General features: G+C 44.4%; 1 protein-coding gene across 3 annotated transcripts in view; it reads left to right on the forward strand.

The window, feature by feature from the left end:
• Positions 1–20019, forward strand: part of LOC147891405 (uncharacterized) — a 70186-nt gene extending 50167 nt beyond the window's left edge. For 2 of the 3 annotated variants that reach the window (XM_087389566.1, XM_087389567.1), the window contains exons 4-5: positions 9601–9768; positions 19026–20019. In XM_087389566.1, coding sequence (XP_087245692.1) covers positions 9601–9768; positions 19026–19211 — 354 coding nt within the window. In that variant the 3' untranslated portion in view covers positions 19212–20019. Of the gene's footprint in view, positions 1–9600; positions 9769–19025 lie in introns of those variants that run through there. The other variant, XM_087389568.1, reaches the window with a different exon arrangement.

Consider the following 20019-nt stretch of genomic DNA (forward strand, 5'->3'; position numbering starts at 1 on the left):
CCCCCTAGAGTTCCAGGTGGCTCTAGTGCCTTCTACATGCTCCTTTGCCATTCCTGGACCTTCCTGGGCTTTCTAAACTTCACATGTGTGGTTTTCTCTCTCATCTTCTCCCTTTGTTGAGATTTTGGACTGGTTTTTCAGCCTCCTTCAGCTGAATTCCGTTTTCTTCATAACTCCTCACCTGTTTGGATTCCTCGACTTCCGTTTGGCCCGATGGCTTCCCCTGTGCCTCCCCTTCGTAGTGATATGCTTTTCCCTCCGTGTGTTTGGTAGAACGGGCAGAGTTGAGCACTTCTTTTACTGGTTGAATTTGCAAAAGTGGCTTTTTTTGGACCTTTTTGCTTCTACCGCCTCCTGGGCCTCTCCTCTTGCAAAGCTACAGCTTTCTATTGAATTTCGAGTGGTCCCACGCGCTGGTTGACTGGTTTTTCTCAGTTTTGGAGGACTTTCCGGCGATGAAACTTCTCCAAAACCTTCTCAATGCATTCCTCTCTGCAGCACACTTCTTTTGAGCCCAAGAACTCCCATTTCTTCGCGACAGAAGTGCTTCTTTTCGCATTTTTCAGTGGAATTCTTGCTGGTCGGCTCTTGTAAATGCTCTTTCTTCATGCTTTTGCACTCCTCTTTGGCTGAGAATGCAATTGGGCATTGGCTACTATGTCCTCTTGGCGATTGAGGACTTGGTTCGAGTTTTCAAGGCTTGGTGAGTTGTGATTTTGCTGCTCCGATTTCTTTTTGCCATAAGCTATTGGTTGGCCTCGTGTGCCGCCTCTTTCTTGGCTCACAGGTGCCCAAGCAGTGCTACATGAGTCATTCTTTGGTTGGGTACTTTGCTGATTTTATTTTGGAGCTTTGAAAAGCTTTGTGAATGCCATCTGGAAACCACTCAAAGAGAGTGCAGCTGGGGTGTAGTGTGATTGCATCTCGACAGCCAATGGAATTGCACTCGGAAAAGAGAATGCCTTTGGATTGAGCCTATGGGTTAAGTGCACTTATGTGATGGTGTTCTATGCTTGAAAGCCTTGCGAAGGCTTAGTGAATTGAGGCTGCGTGCTCAGTTGTAGGGAAGGTCTCCCAGATGCAACTTGTAATCATTTCACTGTGAAATATAAAGAAATACCGAAAGGGGCGCCACGGTGTTTGGGGCCAATCGGGTGCACTTGTCTATGTTTGTTGAGCAGGGGCATTCTAGCCTCCATCCCTTTTTCAGTGGTTTTGTTTGTGAATAAATGGGTAAATGCCAAATGGTGATCATGCAATGGTTAATGGTTGTGATATATGCTTTGTGAGCTGTAAATAAGTGCTGAAGTGATTAAAGGTTTAGTTCCACTGCCCTCTGAGTGATTAGAGGCCGGTTTCATTAGGTGTTTTCTAGAGAGAGACTTGACAGTCTCATTTGGCAATGGACAGTACTTCACCGACGCAACTTCACTTATCTAGCTAAGCCAATGAAGATTGTACAATCTTACAACTACCTAGGGGCAGTCTTCACGGGGTTGTCGGATTTGCAAGACCTGTGGATATTTTGCTAGACATTGCCCAAAGAAGAAGAAAAGACCCAAGAAGTCTTCTGGTGCGTCCCCTCCTTGTCAGAGCACTCCATCGGTACATCTTGCACGTCCAGCGTTTGTGGCTGACTGATTTTGGGAAATGTGGCTATGTTTTGAATGTAAGTGCCTGTCACAAAGTTTTACTCCAGAAGGTGCGCGGAAGAGTAGCATTGGCTAGAAGGGTGCAGGTGGCCTCATCAGAGCGCAAATTTTCCTTTCAGCAACTCCATTTTGGGATGGTGTGCCATGAATTGTGGTTTGATGAAGAATGCCATTGGACACACAATACTATTGAAGCGCCCCTGTCGACTTGAAGTATTTGCCGCGAGTGTACATTTTGCACCATGGCAAGTTTGTGGGGTGATGTTGTTCTTTCTCTTTTTACAAATAGAGCGTCCTCTTTCACAGGGGTGGGGGTCCTCTTCCCTGTGGGTTTTCCTCCTCTCCACTACTCTAGGAGATCTTCTTTATAGGAGGGAGGTGATTATGCCAGTAGGTCGGGTAAGGTCTTCCAGTCTACTTCCTCCCACCATGGGGATTGCTAGCTGCAATTCAAGACCTTGGTGGTGTAGCTCACCACCGCCGAATGTAGTAAATTCATAATCGGCTTCATTGAGGTGTCACTGGGAGTCTTATTGATATTCTCTTTATTCAAGAACACTAGTTCGATATTACACATTGTGCAAAGTCATGTAAATTGCTTTCTAGTCATACATTTTGGTCTCCTGCCTTGGGCACTAGGGGAGGAGCGTACATTTTTGTTTGTTCCCCTTGTGGTCAAACATGGTATTATTACACCCTCTAGAGCATAGTGGATCATTCTTATGATTGAGGGATGTAAGGTTGGTCTTCTCAACCTTTACGCCCCCATGGATTATTGGAGGTGACTTCAATATGGTGGAACTACCTTCAGACAAAAAGGGGGGAAGGGAAGGTGGCATTCACTCTCTTAAAAGTGTAGCTTGGGATGCCTTTCTTTTCCAGTTCAGTGGCAAAAACTTTTGGACACCCTTCTTTTTCATTGCTTTTTGGGATTTCTTTGGGGACCAAGGGTCTCATTCATCTTATCCTGAAGGGGGTTGCAGAAATTTGAGCTCTCAATGGAGGCCGATCACTCTTTTGGACCCGTTTTGTAAGATTTTGGCCAAAGTTATCAGTTTGTGTTTGCAGCCTGCTCTTCCATATCTCATTCATAATACGTAGACGGGCTTTGTGCATGGCTGGAGCATTTTTTATAGTTCCATTTTGGGAGGCTTCGGAATGGGGTATGCAGAGTGGCCAGAGGTTAGCCATTCTACACTTGAATTTTTAGAAAGGTTATGACAGGTAGATTGGGGTTCTTGGAGGGTATCCTTCTAGTTTTGTCTTTTCAGATGCTTGGATGAGAGGTGTCTCTTCATTGTACAAATCAGCCCATAGCTAGTTGCTTATCAGAGGGGACATGGGAGAGAGATTTCAGATTTCCAGATCAGTCCTACAAGGATGCCCTCGTGCTCCTTTCTTGTATTCATTTGTGGCTGAAGCAATGAACATTTTTTTGAGATCTCAGGTTGACATTATGGGCTGAGACCTCCCTTGAGGCAAGATGAAAAGATCTTGGACAGTGAGCTTGCTGATGACGTGGCTGTTTTTTTCGGATGCCACTCCATAGACTCTCACTTCTTTTAGGGCAGCCTTCGATTATTTTGTTCTGAAGCAGTTGTTGCACATATCAGTTGGATGGCTTCTAGATTAGTGATGAGACATCCCGGGGGGCTGATTCGGTTTTACTTGGATTCAGAGGGATGTCTCTATCGGATACTTGGGCTGCCAGGTTGGGGTGTGGGCATCTCTCCTTCACAACAATTTGCTTCTGTATTGGAGAGTATAAGGAGGAAACTCCTCTTTTGGAGTTCAGCTAGACTTGACGTCGCTTCCAGGGTGATTGTTATCAACCAAGTACTGCTAGCCACAGGCTGGTTTATTTTGTTCTTGTTGGGGGCACTCTAGGGAATGCATCACTCAGCTCAAAAGGCCTATAAGGAATTCCTTGGGGAGTGGCCTAGATGGTTCGGAAGACAAAGCTAGGAAGTGGGCCTCAATAGCATTGATCCAGACTTGCATTGCAGGGACTTTCTTTACAAGTTTGTGGTCAAGGGGCTTTTGCCAGCTTGGAAAGATATCATGATTGGTTGCATACAGTCCTGCTCTTCCTCAACTGGTGGGGATTGGATGGATGGTACCAAGTGGATTCTTACATGAGCGCATCTTAAGATTCCTTCCTCCCCTCTTATGATTGCCATCTTGAAAGCTTGGGGAAACTTCAAGAGTAATCTCCGAAGAGTCCCCTCCCTTCTCTGTTTTTAGAAGAGATTGATAGGCAGCCTGTCATGTGGAAGGACATCATACTTCTTGATCGTGGCAGACCTCTTGGTGCTTCTCGTTACCTGCAGTGGTCCAGATGGGAGAGAGGACCCACTTCCTCTATGGGTTCTTAGAAGGTTTTTAAAAACCTTCTAGATGATTGTAAGTTTTAGCTAAGTAAGTCACATCAAAGGAAGTTAAAGAGAATTTAGCAGATTGATGCGGCCCTGCCCTTGGATTGGGTTTTTACAAATGGCAAGCCTCACCATTGCTCTTCGTGGCTTGGGGCTTTTACGAGGTCACGTATACCATTTTAGGTCATGGGACTTCGACGAGGTACAGACAAGGATGCCTTGGTCTTTGATGCTCTCTCTCTCTCTCTCTCTCTCTCTCTCTCTCTCTCTCTCTCTCTTTCTTTCTTTCTTTCTTTCTCTCTCTCTCTCTCTCTCTCTTTCTCTCTCTTGTATGCAGAGTTCTTGATGTCCCATGGGCCCATTTTGGCTATCTTTTATGCAGAGTTCTTGATGTCCCATGGGCCCATTTTGGCCTTTAGTGGACAATAATATCTTGTATGCAGCGTTCTTGATGTCCCATGGGCCCATTTTGGCCTTTAGTTGATTTTGTGCTATCTTGTATGCAGAGTTCTTGATGTCCCATGGGCCCATTTTGGCCTTTAGTGGACAATAATACACTTTCTTTCTCTCTCTCTCTCTCTCTCTCTCTCTCTCTCTGCCCTCTGCCCTCCGCTCAGCTCCTCGCGCTCAACCCCTCCGTCCGTACCTCCGTTACCGTCGCTTACCGTCGCTCAGTCTCTCCGTCCGTACCTCCGTACCACCCATCCTCTCCGTCCGTACCTCTGTACCTCCCATCCTCTCCGTCTGTACCTCCGTACAGCCACTCAGCCTGTTTGTCAGTACCTCCGTACAGCCAATTGCTCAGCCTCTCAATACAACCGCTCCCCGTACAGTGGCTCAACCTCTTCGTCCCATCCGCACCTAGTCCTAGTCCTCCCTAACCCAGAGTTGGGCTCCTCCCTAACCCAGAGTTGGGCTAAACCCCCAACCCAACCCGGGGGTTAGGTTAAGCTAGGGGATTCAACATACAGCCAACTATGGACTGGCCTACCCTCTCCTCCAAGTCCCCCTCAACTCCCTCAACACCTTCAACATCCATCATGACTCGACACTCTACAGTTGCAGCCATGACACCCTCTCCATATGCACGGAATTACCAACAAGAAGGCTCAAAACGACCCATCCTCGGGCAACAAGATCAGATTTTTTATCTGCAACAGGCAGTGAGAGAGCTACGATTGGAGCTGGTAGAAGTAAAGGCCCGACTTCACATTCTAGAAGGGCCTGGTAAGCATGCAGTAATTGATGAGGCTGTAAAATCTTGTAAGGATCTACCCCGCAGCTAGTCTCTACAGTCAAAGATCTTGTTCACGTTGAAGTACAAACTGCTAAGAAAGAAGTGATTGTAGAAGTGGACAACAAAGCAAGTAATTGTGATATACAAGCAGAGATTAAAGAACACGAAGCTAGATGTGATAATGCTCTAAAGATTGAATAGGGGGACTCCCAGACGATTGGTACAAAGAGGAGGACACATATAGTGATATATTGACAAAGATCAAAGCAAGCTTGCCCAACATTGCATGGGTGAATGACGGTGAGCAGGATGATGACGACTCCAGGCCAGCTTCTTTTTTGCACTATAGCCGTGAGAAGAGCCTCCCTTTTTTTGAACGCTTAGCAATGCCAAGAGGTTTTAGCTCAGTCTTAGGGGCTGGAAGCCCACCAAAACTCCTCATTGGGAGAATTTTCAGATTTCTACGAAATTGCAGAAATCTTTTGGAGAAAAATCTAGAAATTTCTTAGGAATAGAAAAATCAATATTTTATTTTGGGTTTTTTATTCATGAAGGGATTGCATTGAACTTGTGGAGGTCCAAGTTTGGGTCAGCTCCTACTTGTCCTTGTTGCCTCTATATTGAGTCCATTTAGCATTGTTTAGGGATTGCAGAAACGCGAGATTTATCTAGAAGCCATTGCTAGTCTCTTGAGTACTTTTGTTCCCTTCCCTTCTTCATGACCTAGGGCTCGGTGGCTTGGCTTTCTCTGAGATGGGGATTTCAGTGTCAACCTTAGTGTTTTACTAGTTCTTCTTGATGAGCAAGTTGTTTGCCCACTTAGGGTATTGTATTTCTCATGCTATGCTTGATGTATTTTTGCCATGAGCATTTGTTGGGATATGTGATCAAGGGCTTGCTAGGTGCATGTGTGCATCCACTAGCAGTCATATGATTGTGTGTGAGTGTGTGTAGAAGAGGCACACTTAGTGCCATAGGCCATGACACAGGTGGTGATGCAGTGCAAGGCCCCCAACATGGGGTGGTACCTATGATTGTGGAGTTTCTATGATTTAGGAGTTACCTCCTTTGATGTAGGAGGTGCCATTGATTTAGGCCACCCTCTCTCCCATTCTATGAAAGAGAGGACTTCCTCTCAACTCAATGGAACATTTTGCCATTTGGTTCCCACACTCTTTTCCATAATGTCCATCTTCTCTCTCACTCCCCAACATGTGGTATCAGAGCCTCTTTGAGCCCCTAGCCCATTCTAGCTCCGAAATGCCACCTCATCATCTTCTTCTCCACCCTCCACCTTCTTCTTCATTTCTGCCCTCTTTCTCTCCATATTTTTCTTAGCTTTGTTCTCCTCATCTTCAGCACCATTTGCCAAACCCTTTGGGTTGGAGATAACTTGTCTTGGGGTGAACTATTACCCAAAGGAATTAAGCTTAGGTCGTCTCTGCTGCACGTGTCGACACGAATACAGTGCACCGATCTGTCGCATAATTTCAACGATGTGCTCAACTATACTCTAATTCCTCTTAGCCACGGGTGGGCGACACTATGAGCTATCTTGTATCCAAGTTTGAGGACCAATGGTTGCTGCAACGAGGAGAAATCACACAAAGACTAGTCGAAGAAGGCATTGTTCTCATGAGTAACTCTGCGCGTTTTTTTGGCAGCCCTCCTAGGTGAACATTCTCTGGTATAAGAGTGTTAATTGCGCATGAAAAGCCCTTTCAGTTATGCTTCATAGAGCTTGAATCAAGCCCTCCAAATTACTCTGTTTTTACTCTACAATTTTGGACATTTTTTGGTTGTTGAATGCTTGATGCAAGCTTAGGGATGATTCATTGACAGCATATTCTCAGTTAATACTAGAGTTTTGGTTCAAACACTCTCTTATAGTATTTTATTCCATTGTGATTATCTTCTTTGATTTGAAGATGATACACATGCACTATGATTATTGATGAGCATTTGAGTTGTAACCATGACTAGATCTTGTGGTTCTTGCAATGAGAACTATGTGAAGAAGTCTAAGTCAGCAAGAAGGAAAAAGATCAAGGTAAAGAAAACTCCTTCCAAGAGACTTTGGAAAAAGCCTACTGGATATTTCTATGCCAAGAATTTGAGATTTTCTGAGTACATAGCAAATAACTTGCATTTGTATGGTGAGGGAGACTTCTTTGTTAAGAAAGATTGACCATCTGTAAGAGAGTAGACACTGCCTGATTATAAAGGTAAGACCCTCTCAATGGCCACCTTTAAGGTAGATAAGTTCAATGGCCAAGATTTTCACGCTTGGCAAATGAAAATCAAATTTGTACTTATGAAAGAGACTTTGTGGTAGAAGATAAAGACTTTGTCTTTTGAGCTTTTTTTATCATCACTTGGTCAATTTTTGAGGTTCTCTACCTGGAATAGTACTCCAAAAAGAATGTGATGTGTTTGGTGTTTGGTGTTTTGTCTTTTGTAAATCACCTCTGGTCACCATATGATGTAGGCCATGTGATATGTGTTTGCCTCCATGGTACCTCTTGAAGACATGAGAAACTAGGTCCACACAAATGCCTAAGATTAATTCTTGTACCTGCAAGGGAGATAACCATTTGGGGGGTCTATCCCATTTTGTAAACCCTGACCCTTGGGCACTTCTGCTAACATGAGATCCTAGCCATAGATTTATCCTTGACCACCATGAGATGGCTTGTGAAACTATGGAACAAGATGTATCCTTGACATAGCAAGAGGCAAACCTTTGGGGGGGAAGGGGGTATGTTGGGATATGTGTGATCAAGGGCTTGCTAGGTGCATGTGTGCATCCACTAGCAGTCATATGGTTGTGTGTATGTGTGTGTAGAAGAGGCACACTTAGTGCCATAGGCCACCATGACATGGGTGGTGATGCATTGTAAGGCCCCCCACATGGGGTGGTACCTATGATGGTGGAGTTCCTATGATTTAGGAGTTACCTTCTTTGATGTAGGAGAGGTGCCATTGATTTAGGCCACCCTCTCTCCCATTCTATAAAAGAGAGGACTTCCTCTCAACTCAATGGAACATTTTACCATTGGGTTCCCACACTCTTCTCCATCTCTCCCACTCCCCAACAGCATTTGCTCTTGGGGTATTTTTCATACTTTATAGAATTCCTTACCTTGAAAAAAAAGAAAGAAAGTAGGGTAAAACTCCACAGGCATAACATCTTTTAGTGGTGTCTTACCCTTGTCCATGAGATCTACTGCTCCTTTGAGCTCCTCAAATGCTATATCTCTTTCCAAAAAAGCATCATCAAAGGTGATACCCTCTTGGCATAACAGAATGACATATGTCTCTTGTAATCATCTTTTTAGTGTCTAGCGTTTCCTGCTTCCCAAGGATTTTTTGCAAGTGATTCTGGATTTCCTGCATGATTTACTAAATCCCTGGCCTGTTTGATATAAGATGCCTCTGTTGTCCAGTTAGCGATGACATGGATTACCCTGACATCTTGGCAAAGAGTTTTCTTTTGTTCTGAGGATCACAATTGGAGACCACAGCTAATATAACTACGTGGCACAGTTGGGTGCTGTTGCAGCTTTGTCTTGTGGGTGCCATCTAGCTCACTGTTATATATACCTTGCACTCTACTTGGGATCAAGGTCAGGATGGATCTCTCATGACAGCGGAGCTTGCGACTTAGACTCTAAGCATCTTTTACATTTATAACATACAAAGGTATCCATTGGTTGTCTAGCCTTCCAATGCAGCGTCTCATGGGTTCTTATAGACAATGAGCCAAAAACCCTGGAAGCAAACTTGTAAGGGCTGTTTGCATAGTGCCCTCGTGGACAGCTGGGTGTTATTTATTTTTCAAAGCCTAATAAAAGACTCCTATTTTTGTAGAAACAGATTACTTGGATAAAATAATAAAAAACTAAAAGGAAAAAAAGGAAAAAGATTAACCTTCTTCATATCCCCAGCTCAATACATAGTCGCCCTGCTTCCCTTTCTCTTATGAGCATAGTTCCAACGTCGCATCTTCTATGGCACAGTTACAAAGCCCTCTAATAATCTTCTCAAGATCTGATCAATCTAGAGGCAGTGTTTTTCAGAAGTTCATTTTTCCTAGCCACCCTGTTCTTTTACCTTTAACAAGAGAAATGGGATTTCTTCACTACATTGGTAGACTCTGCTGTAATGTGGATCACTATATACCTAGTCAGTTGAAGATGTTTATTTGTGCAGTTTTATGTAAACATTTTTAAATTGTGATGCTGGAAAGAAAGATTGACCAACCTATGCTCTTTTCCTAATCTCATTATTTTAATTTGGAGGCAATTTTTTTTTGTTTCAACTGTGATTTGGTTAGATAGGGAGGATGATAAGAGCTTGCAGAGCTATTGGATGTGGTTTACAAGGAGCTGTGCTGTGCCAATGCCTTCCTATTCCGGACTGTGATTTGGCTTTTCGGATTCTACAAGAGAGTTTGGTGATAATGGACCGAGACATGGAATTATATGCCGAATGCTTGTGGGAGGTAAACAATGTGTTTTTTACTCATGCCCTCATTGTGCTCAAGTGTCTACTTGCCTATGATAAGGTACATGGGTTTTATAAAAGGATGGTGCGTAGAAGGAAACATAGGCATCTTTCTTATTTTCCATCATCCTAATGTAAGTTTAATTTCTTGTTACCACAAAGCAGTTGCGAAACACATACTTGAATACCCCTAAAGCTTTGGTCCTGTTTCACAGCTTTTAAGTTTTGGAATCCTAAGAAGATCTATATGGGGTGTCTACCACACTAATCCTCAAGCAGATATTTTCTGCCTTACTACGACGGTTTTGAAGCCCAAAAGGGGGGTGCATTGGAGCCGTTGGTTCCCCCTCGTCCTCTTTGGGGTTTCAACTTCACCTCCACGGAGAGGAAAAGTGGACCCCTGTGCTTTTTAATCTCATGATGAGGGACTAGACGTTCTGCATGATGGCGGAGTGGCTGGGACCCTAGGGGAGGGAGTTGTGGATCTCCCACCATGACTCGGTTGTCTTCCAATTGACAGAGAGATGGGGATTGGGCCTTGTAGTAGCTGTGATCCGCTTGGGTCCGGGGGTTCAGCTCAAGCAGGTTACGCACTAGACTCTACAACAGTACGCTAGCCGACTTGGTGTGGAGGTCTGCTTCATTGGGTGTTGAAGTTAGGCATTCAGCATGTCATGCCTTTGGTGCGCAGTCGCACGGACACTGACTACTCCCGATCCAAACCCCCGTCGAAATGGCAGAAATCCACATTATTGTTCAAGCTCCCACCCATAGGAGGGCCTTGTTCTCCAACCCCTCTCCTCCCCATGAGTTGGAACATGGAGAGTTGGAACGTACACGGACTTCACGGTCGTGCGCAGCAACAGCCACAAGAGTTGATACTTCGCCAGGAGTTGCAGAGGGCTGTGGTAGGACGGACAATTGATCGTCTCTTGATTCAAGAGCAGCAAATGCTAGTCACCAGCACCACCTTCTCCCAAGGAGAGGCCTTGAGGTGTGGTCCCTTGCAATAGATAGGAGTGGAGGGGTCTATATATCTGTCTCCCATGCATTGGCCCTAGATTTGTTCGATCAATGGGAGCTTATCACAGAGCAGGTAGTGTGGATCGGCTTATTGACGGGTGACTCCACGATAGGGATCTTGAACGTGTATGCCTTGCTTGTAGACATGAGCATCCTCCTTTTTGGAGGTGGCTTACTAAGAGCCTCCTAGCTGTCGACTCTTGGATAGTGACTTTAACAACCTACAGTTCAAGGAGGACAAACAAGGCAGAGCCTCTTTTTCCGGGATTCCCAAGCTAGAGAGGAGCACGTAGAAGTAGTTCATCTTGGCGATCAGTGGGATCGTGACCCATGGAGAGAGGTGGAGTTTTCCAAACTTTTTGATAGTCTTCGCTTCTTCTTTGGTCAGGGATGCATGCTGACCTGTTAGAGCATCTTGACAGGGTCTACATGGGAGATTGGGCATTCCATAGAGGGGCAGCTCCGCTAGTATTTTGGCAGGTATGACAATGTTAGATCAGTCCACGATTCTACTTCACTTAGAGCATCCCCATGGACTCTTGCAAAAGGGGGTCCGAATTTTTGATGCTTTGCTTCAAGAGGAGGAGGTGCAACAAGTCATGGCAGAGATTTAGCTGTAGCAGTCAGAGATTCCTCCTAGAGATGGTCGGGCTACCTAGGTGGTAGATGCGATTCATAGTAGTAGTGAGGAGCTCCAATCCTAGGCTCTTAGACTGCAAGAGATCATGGGGACGAGACCCGGCTTCCATAGAGCATCTCAGAGAGCAGGTCCTAGTCTCACACAGTGGCTTACAAACCATTAATGAAAGCACACGGCTCAATCTCCAGGACACAGAGATCCGATAGGTAGAGTTTTGGTATCATTCTTCCCGGGCATGGTGGGTACAGTAGGGAGACAAGATAATGAAGCAAAATTTTCAAACCTCTGGTCCTTGGTCAGTAGGGGCACAACATAGTAGCTGCGTGATGCGAGCAAGCTATTTTGTCCAGGTCCGCAAAGTTTCTAGAGATGATCAAAACCCTCTACCGGCAATTGTTCCAGTTTGAGGACAAGTCCCCCCCATGTCCTTGCAGTGTGAGAGGTAGTCCGGGCCCATATCTCAACAGTGGAGTCTCAAAGTATGAGCAGGCAAGTGGAGTCACTTTTCATGAATGAGGACATCTTGAGTTCTCAAGGCCCTTCCTCCTCAGAACTGCCCTGGGAGGATGGATTGAAACTATCCTTCTATAGGTGCTTTTGGGAGCTCATTCACATCCCCCTTCAACTGGCTTTTCAAGAGATTTCTAACTCCGGCTCTCTTTCACAATCCTTGAGTCACCGTTGGCTTTGTTTGATCCCGAAGGGAGGGGAAAGGTTAAAACATTCGACAGGGGAGACCAATTACTATGTTGGACACACTTACAAGATCTTAGCCAAGGTCTTGATCTTGCAGTTGCGGCCCCACCTCACGGATATCATCCACGAGTTTTGTTTAGGAATGTAAGATCTTAGACAACATCTTCACTTTCTAGGAGGCAGTTGATTTGGCATGGGAGGAGTAACAGCCAATGGAAATCCTTCTTCTGGATTTTAGGAAGGCTTATGACAGGGTGGAGTGGTCTTTTCTAGAGGGCACCATGCAAAGGTTGGGCTTTTCATATAGATGGATTTCAAAGGTTTTGATCATGTATGAAGGGAGTGCGAGCCAAGTGCTTATTGATTGGTCTTACTGGGGGAGGCCTTTGCTCTTTCTTGCTCAATTCATTAAGGCTGTCCCCTTGCTTCCTTTCTTTTTCTCTTCGTAGCAGAGGCTTTGGATTACCTTTTGTGCTCTCAGGCAACATGCCTCATTGGGATGCAACTTTCGATTCGTCAAGAGGAGGAGCTCTTGGACTGGGAGTTCACATATGATTGTGGAGGGTATTGGAGATCCTAGAGGGGTCGAGGGAGCTGTAGTGACATATTGTTTGGCCTCGGGGGCCAAGATCAAGTGAACTAAATTTCACAAGTCCAAGTGATCCGGGACTAGGGTGTTTTTGTTGCCTTCTGGTGGATTCCGTGTGGGTAGACATCGAGTTACTTAGGTTGTCAAGTGGGCATTGACCTTTCAGTAGAGTAGGAGATTTCCTTGGTATTGGAGAGTGAGGCACAAGATTTGTACAAGAGCTTGGCCAAACTCTCTCTAGTAGGCAACACCGTGGTGGCTAAACCAGGCTCCTAGCTATAGCTTGGTATATAGCCTCTTGCTGGTGCTTAAGTGGTTGTATGGGTCAGCTTAGGCCCCTAGTGCGCAATTTCTTGTGGGCAGGTTTGGATGGTACAAGGAACAGTAGAGCCATGGTTGCTTGGCAGACGGTGATCTTGCATGAGGCATAGGGAGGATTTGGCATCATTGATCCCCAAATGCAAAGCAGAGCCCTTCTAGGCAAGCTAGTGGTACACGGTCTCACCCTAGGCTCCGAGCCCCAAAAGCTCTTGCTTCGGCGAGGGCTTCTTAGGAACACACCACGGTCATGGTTGTAGTCCCACAGGTGGATTGATGAGGAGCTTCCATAGGGTTTGGCAGTGCTTGTCCGAAGGGCTCATTTGGACCAATTCAAGGTGTCGGGAAGAGTTTGAGCGTCAACCACTCATATGGCATCCAGAGGTTTGAGACTAGGAGAGACTATGTTAGGGCAGAGGATGGGCTCAACCGGATAGTGGCCCAACTAGTTCTTTTCAGGTCTTGGAGCTGCCTTCTTGGAGGCAAATGCATGAGGTTGGATGCACTCTCATCTAAGAGGGACAAGAACCTCAATGGCGGAGATCGCTGCTACGATCCTAGAGGCAAATCCCCCTTGTTGGTACGGACAGTTTTCTCAGACCAGGGTGCCCCTCTAGATCTAGTTTTTACAATAGTTCCTCGGATTCTTTCGATGCAAACTGTACAGAGTGGGGCCTGGAGGCCTTCTATAGTCCGAGAGCGTGGAGGACCCCGGAGTTCACAAGGCATTGGACTCACTTGAGTGGCAACAACGGATCATGATAGTGGGCCACTTGGGCAAGGACTGGACGATTGACGTAGTTGCAGTCTTGGCGGGCAAGAGGGGGTGTAGTGGCACCCATGGCTATGGGAGGGCCAACCTCTTAGGGGAATTTAGGTGAGTGGTTTTGGCATGTATGAGTAGGGTAGTCGTACAGGGTGGAGGAGGTGCCTTTCTTCTTGTACACGTCGCACATTGGCCGACAACTTCAATTGGAGGCAACAGCTTGGATTCCCTTGCAGGAGCATCATCGGGTGGAGCAGCAGGTTCCCTAGGAGGTTCTCTCTTGTTTTTGGTCACAAACATCTTTGGACCAGCCGTAGGCCATAGAAGATCTCATATTTCTTGTGGATTCCGGCGCAAGGTGTGGAGATGATTCCGCATCGTCTATGGGGTTTCCCAGTAGCGAAGAGGATCTGATTGGGTGCCTTCAGGATTGTTGCCAGCACGCAAAGGATCCAGCGAGACTTCACTTGAGGGATGGCTGCATGTCTGCTAGAGAGGGGTCATGCCTTCTCCATTGATCCAGCCTCTCCAACCTATAGGATTCAAGGCCAACGGGTCCTCAGGATAGAGGCATAGGATGTGACACCTCCTTCATGCCCATACCCTTTGCCTTTGCCAAAGGATAGTGTTCGCGAGGTGTCTAGCATCCCTGCCTGGAACATCTGAGTTGCCCACCGCTGCAGTTTGGTGATGGGAGGCCATCTAGTTCCCCCCTGCAGCCACCCTCGTCACCATATGGGGGCGTGGGACTTCCGGGATCCAAAGCGACTGCCGAAAGGCAAGAGCGTTTCTGCAAGGCTTGGCCTGTAGGTATCATTTATGTTTTTACAGGGCGAGGTATTCGCTGCATGTATAGACCCCACCTTGGCTGCTAGCCCCTGTTCGAGAGATTCCCTAGGCAGTGAGCTGTGTTACCTGGAAATAGGCTGTATTTTCTGACAGCCAGTTCGTTCTCTTTTCCCCACGATCAACACCTTTCAGATTGATTTGTATGGTTGGTTTTTCAAGCATTAAAAGTGGTTCTTTTCTTTGGAAAAAAGGGACTAGTATTACATGAGCAGTAGGGTCAATTCGATTGAGAACCAAATATAAATTGATCTCCAATACTCCTCAACGGATATTTGTCCCATAAGGCTAACAGAAACTAGTTGACTACCTATACATGATATTTGATACCTGATAACATGATACATGACAATTGATACTGCTTACATGAGTAACAAGTTGTTAGGACACATGATACATGACAGTTTTCCCCTAGGTAAGGTTATGAGCGTCTAACTCAACATGATTGAATTCAAGAAATTGTGTACCACCCCTTTAGGAAAGGTCCACCACATACTTGATGCCTAAGCTAGTATGTGACACTCCAAGAGCGTTAACAAAAGTTACTTGATTATTTTCCAACTTTCAGTGTTTCATAGGACTACCTTTACTTGAACAAGAGAGAGAGAGACACACACACACATATATCCATCAAGAGAGAGCTGAAAGATTACATCAAGAGAAAATCTCCATGTAGGACAAATATACATCATGATTTATGCAAAGAGTTTGGAGACAATCGAAGAGCAATTGCTATATATATATATATATACTGGTAAGCTGAAAGATTACATCAAGAGAAAATCTCCATGTAGGACAAATATACATCATGATCTATGCAAGGAGTTTGCAGACAATTGAAGAGCGATTGCTGCAAAGAACGACAGAAGAAAAAAAAAAGTATAAAAAAATGGATCACCAAAGACTCAGTGGTTTCTATCTTTCCGAAGAGTCCAGAGTGCCTAGTAGCGAACCCAGGTAAAGAACAAATCAAAATCCGGCCGTCGAGGATAGATCCCAAACAGCCAGAAAATCTTGCCAAAAGAAGCCTAGGAAATCTCTGTCTCGATCTTTGCATACATATACATACACATACACATACATACATACATTGTATGTATGTATAGGAAAGTCCGTATCCTTATGGCCCGAGTTATGATACTACCTACCCTCATTCTGGAAGAATTTTTCCTGTGCTCAATCACCAGTACCTTCACATGCATCGCTTGACTTGCCTATGGTTCTCCATGATGTGGATGAATGTTTGGCATTCCATTTATTGCCGCTGCCTTTAGTTTACAGAGCCTGATCCAAACCCTGTAACTTGTAAATGTCGAAGTTCGCATTTCTTTGTTCCTCTTGCAGTAGAATATGTTGATAAGCCTATCATAAATACTCTGAAAGACTTTGAAAGACTGTTAACGATTAATCCCCTTGATCTTTGTCGCTGATTTTATCACCACGTGTAACAAGTTGATCTTTAAGATATGTGATCTGTGATAGATGTCCTTCTTTTCTGAGTGTTGATAGACGAGACTTGAGTGTGGGGATTCTAGGTGTAATGATTGTCTGAAACACCTCCTGCAATAGCTTCACATACACACCTGACCTCCTGCAGATATGGGATGATGTTATCCTTTATTGACAGGTTCAGCATTGTAAGTGTTCGTCTCCTCATAAGTTTTCAATCACCTGGTAATTGCCTTCTTTTAATCTTCAGTTGCAATATTCTCCATGGGTTTTCATCACCTGAACCTAGATTTCACAATTTCTTGTCTTCATGGATGTTTCTCATCTTGTATCTCCATACGGATAGTTAGAAGCACCTTCAAGTTCGGTTGACTCATGAAGCATATGTTCAGTTGACATGATAACCTGAGGTGATGCGGTCTTCACCTGGGTCTTTTTGCTAACTCGTACCGTAAATACTTTGATCTGAGCCTTTTAGATTCTCACTTGATTACTAGAACTTGGCTTTATACTTTAAAAAACTACTTGTGTCACAGGTTAAAGCTCCCCCATTTTTAATACTCGGTTACTAGCTCAATTTGACTTTTAATTGACAAAAAATTACTATTACCCTAAAGCTTCAGTTTTAGCCCAAGAACCCTTGAACAAGGTGTTCTTCGATGGCCAAACCCCACCTCAGCAGCTGCACTATAGATACTGAGGCCTTAAGTGGCTTACACTGTAGTAGCAACCAAATGGCATCAGTTGAATTGGTCATATCCCACGAGCTGTAGGGACCATAAGCGATCACCATGCCAGATTTTGCCGAGGACTCAAGCTTTCAACTGTTTGCCAAGTTCTTCTTCAACCTTATACATACACATGAGCAAAACCTTGGCTGTTGCATGAGATCTATTGTACTCTTTGTATTAGTTAGTCTTACGCATCATACCTTTGAGAGCGTCCATGAAAGTGCAGTTAAACCTTTAAATTCCTCAATAAGAGAACAAGAACATATCATGACTTGTGTTGCTTCAACTGATTGAGAACTAACCACACTAGTTTGGTCACTTTGTAATGCAAAAAACATGTGATTTGGAACTCCAGCATGTCTTCTCACAGCCACAATGACAAGTCTACTGTAGATCTCCCCCTTCATGCTAGGGGACGATATATTACTCCTCAAATCACCAATCTAGGACATCAAGCTCTAGTCTGAGCTAAAGCATGACCTGCTATCATACCATACTAAAAATGCAGAGACACAAACACATGAACAAGATGAGAGGTTTACAGAAGAACAAGAACAAAAACAACTGGTATTGCAAGGAGGAGAACAAGGCTCCACACGCTCTCCACACATGCACGGTAATCCAAGGCCGCACAACAGCCTAATATATGAACCTTAGCCACATGAAGACTTGTATTACATGACCAGTAGGGTCAACCTGAGTGAGACTAGTATTACATGACCAGTAGGGTCAACCTGAGTGAGGTTTAAGTATACATTGATCTCAAACATACTTAAGCTACACAAGAGGACACAAGGGGAAAGGGCAAAACAATAGCTCTATTTATGACATTTTCAGTTATAGATTGCAGCCATACATGGAGAGTTTTGGATCAACCAGGCCTTGATATCCTCAAGCCCCTGGTCCATGTTTGGGGTGGATGCCATGTCATTTGCGAAGTCCCATCGTTTACCGCCGGTGCATCAAAAATTGCCAGAAGTACTGCCCAAAAAGTAACATTTTCATGAGGACAAAAAATATTGGTAGTTTTTCTTGAATTTACCGGTGGTATTTAGCAAGTGAACAATCGGTGCCATGTTTGGGTTCTCCTCTGGTATTTGTACAACCTCTATGCAACTGGCTCAAGAACCTAAAGCAGTTATGTATGTGAGCATGCTTTCACTTTTATGTGAGCACCCATGGGTTGATTTGCTTTTAGCCATTCGCTTGCAATGCTTTCTAGGGTTGCTTCTTTCTGTTGTGCCATTCAGGTGGATGCATTCTCTGGAGTTTTATCTTGGTTGGAATTGAAAACTGATTCTTTCTCCTTGGTTATAGTGGTAATGGATTCCGCCCTTGTTTTTCCATCTACATGATGGCGGATCTTTCTTTGGTAAAATCAGAATGACAAAGCTCATGAAAAATGTATGTAGAATTTTGATGAAGTTTCACATTCAAATTTGTTGTCTAGTTATGAAAGAGAGTCCTTGTGAATGGTAAGCAACCCAATCTGCTGGATGGGACTGGATCTGGTTGAGTGAGATTATGTATTTGAGACTATGTATTGCCAACAGTGTGAAGAATATTCAAATATCAGGAAGGCCACCAGAAATTTGGGAGAGCATTCTTTTATTTGGGTTGCTTCCCAATCTGATGTCTAATTTGGTAGAATTTTACACGCTGATGTGAGGAGCCTGACAATGAGGGGGGAAGTAATGTGGTTCTGTTTGCCTTCTCTCCCATTTTGTTAGTGGATAGCAAGATCATTTTCTGAACAAGTTTTGTGAATTGCTTCTTGACCAATTCGTTTTCATCAACTCACACCTAATGAAACTGGTTAAAGGTTGGAATCGGCCTGCTCCATCAGTTTGCATTTTTCAAAGTTAGAAGGAAGTGGATCGCTTTTGCGGCCTGAAGAGATTGCTAAGCTTGCTTCTTCTCAAACTTTGTGTTTCCACTCTTTGGTTTTAGATCCATGAAAAGCATGTATTCTCTGTGTGGATATGTGCTAATTCCAGATCAAGGGTTGGCTAGCTGTGATCTGTGTTAAAATAGCATTTTGATCTGGTCATGCTTTCAACTTTTATATGTGCTCACCGGATTCAAAATTCCATTGAACCCAAACAAGGAATTTTTGCTGGCCAGCAGCTACACATCTCTTTCCGGAACAGCCCATTTCATAAGGTTCATATGTCAATACATGTTCTTGATTGAACAGGTGCCCATCCTGGAGCTTCTAATACACATGCATACTAAGGCAGGAGATGAGACACGAGTAAGCTTGTTGATTTCGTTTCTGCAGCAACCTGCATTGAATGTACATAATCCACCTGGCATCCGAAAGGCCCACATTGATGCAATGGAGCAGCGTTTCCTACAGAGATTCTATGAAGAGATTCTATGAAAAGATTCTATGACGTCTGACAATTCTGATACCAGGACAGGTGGGTACACTCACTGTTCTTGTTGCTGCAGGCGAGTTGCATCTAATGTTTGTCTGATCTGCCATCTAGCATCGGAAGTCCCAGAACGACGAGATGGAAAGTGTTTGCTACAGAGATTAATTTATGTCATTGGGGAAAGAACTCCTGTCAAATGCAATTGTCGAAGGTGTCACCGCAAGGGACAGCTGCATGAGATTGTCTTTCAACTCGTGACTTGTTTTATATCGCCACCTTTTGAGGGGTTACCAAATGAACGTTGCCCTTAACTCGGCACATTCAGAGATCGTTCGTGGAGACGTGATGGGGGCATAACAGTATGCAAAAAGTACAGAGCATGGTACAAGTGCGTACCTTGATGCGGGTGTAAAAATGAACTATCATATCTTCTCAGATACACACTATAGGAGTGGCCAACAGATACTCTCATTCTGCTGGGTAAGGTTTCATTCATAGTTTCCCTTTCTAGCTTTATTAAATATTGAAACGTGTCAGCTCACAAGAAAAGAATTGCAACGTGTTTTTCGACATAAAGACAAATTTTAATATTGTTAGAAGGCAACTCAGCTCGATCACTTGAACATGGCGAACGACAAAAACTGTTTAATCTTGTCTTTTGTATTGTTTTATGTCAAGATTGTATATATTGATGCAGGACATTTAAATTCCAAAGATCCCTAGAGAACAAATTGCAATCGTACTTTATTGGTATGATCCTAGGGCTCACCAAACAAATCCAGATGTAATGCGAACCTCTGCCAGCCTCCCAAT

This window comes from Dipteris shenzhenensis, chromosome 18 (assembly GCF_047967505.1).
Source record: "Dipteris shenzhenensis isolate YYH24624 ecotype China chromosome 18, Dip_SZ_1.0, whole genome shotgun sequence".
In the NCBI taxonomy this organism is placed as follows: domain Eukaryota; kingdom Viridiplantae; phylum Streptophyta; class Polypodiopsida; order Gleicheniales; family Dipteridaceae; genus Dipteris; species Dipteris shenzhenensis.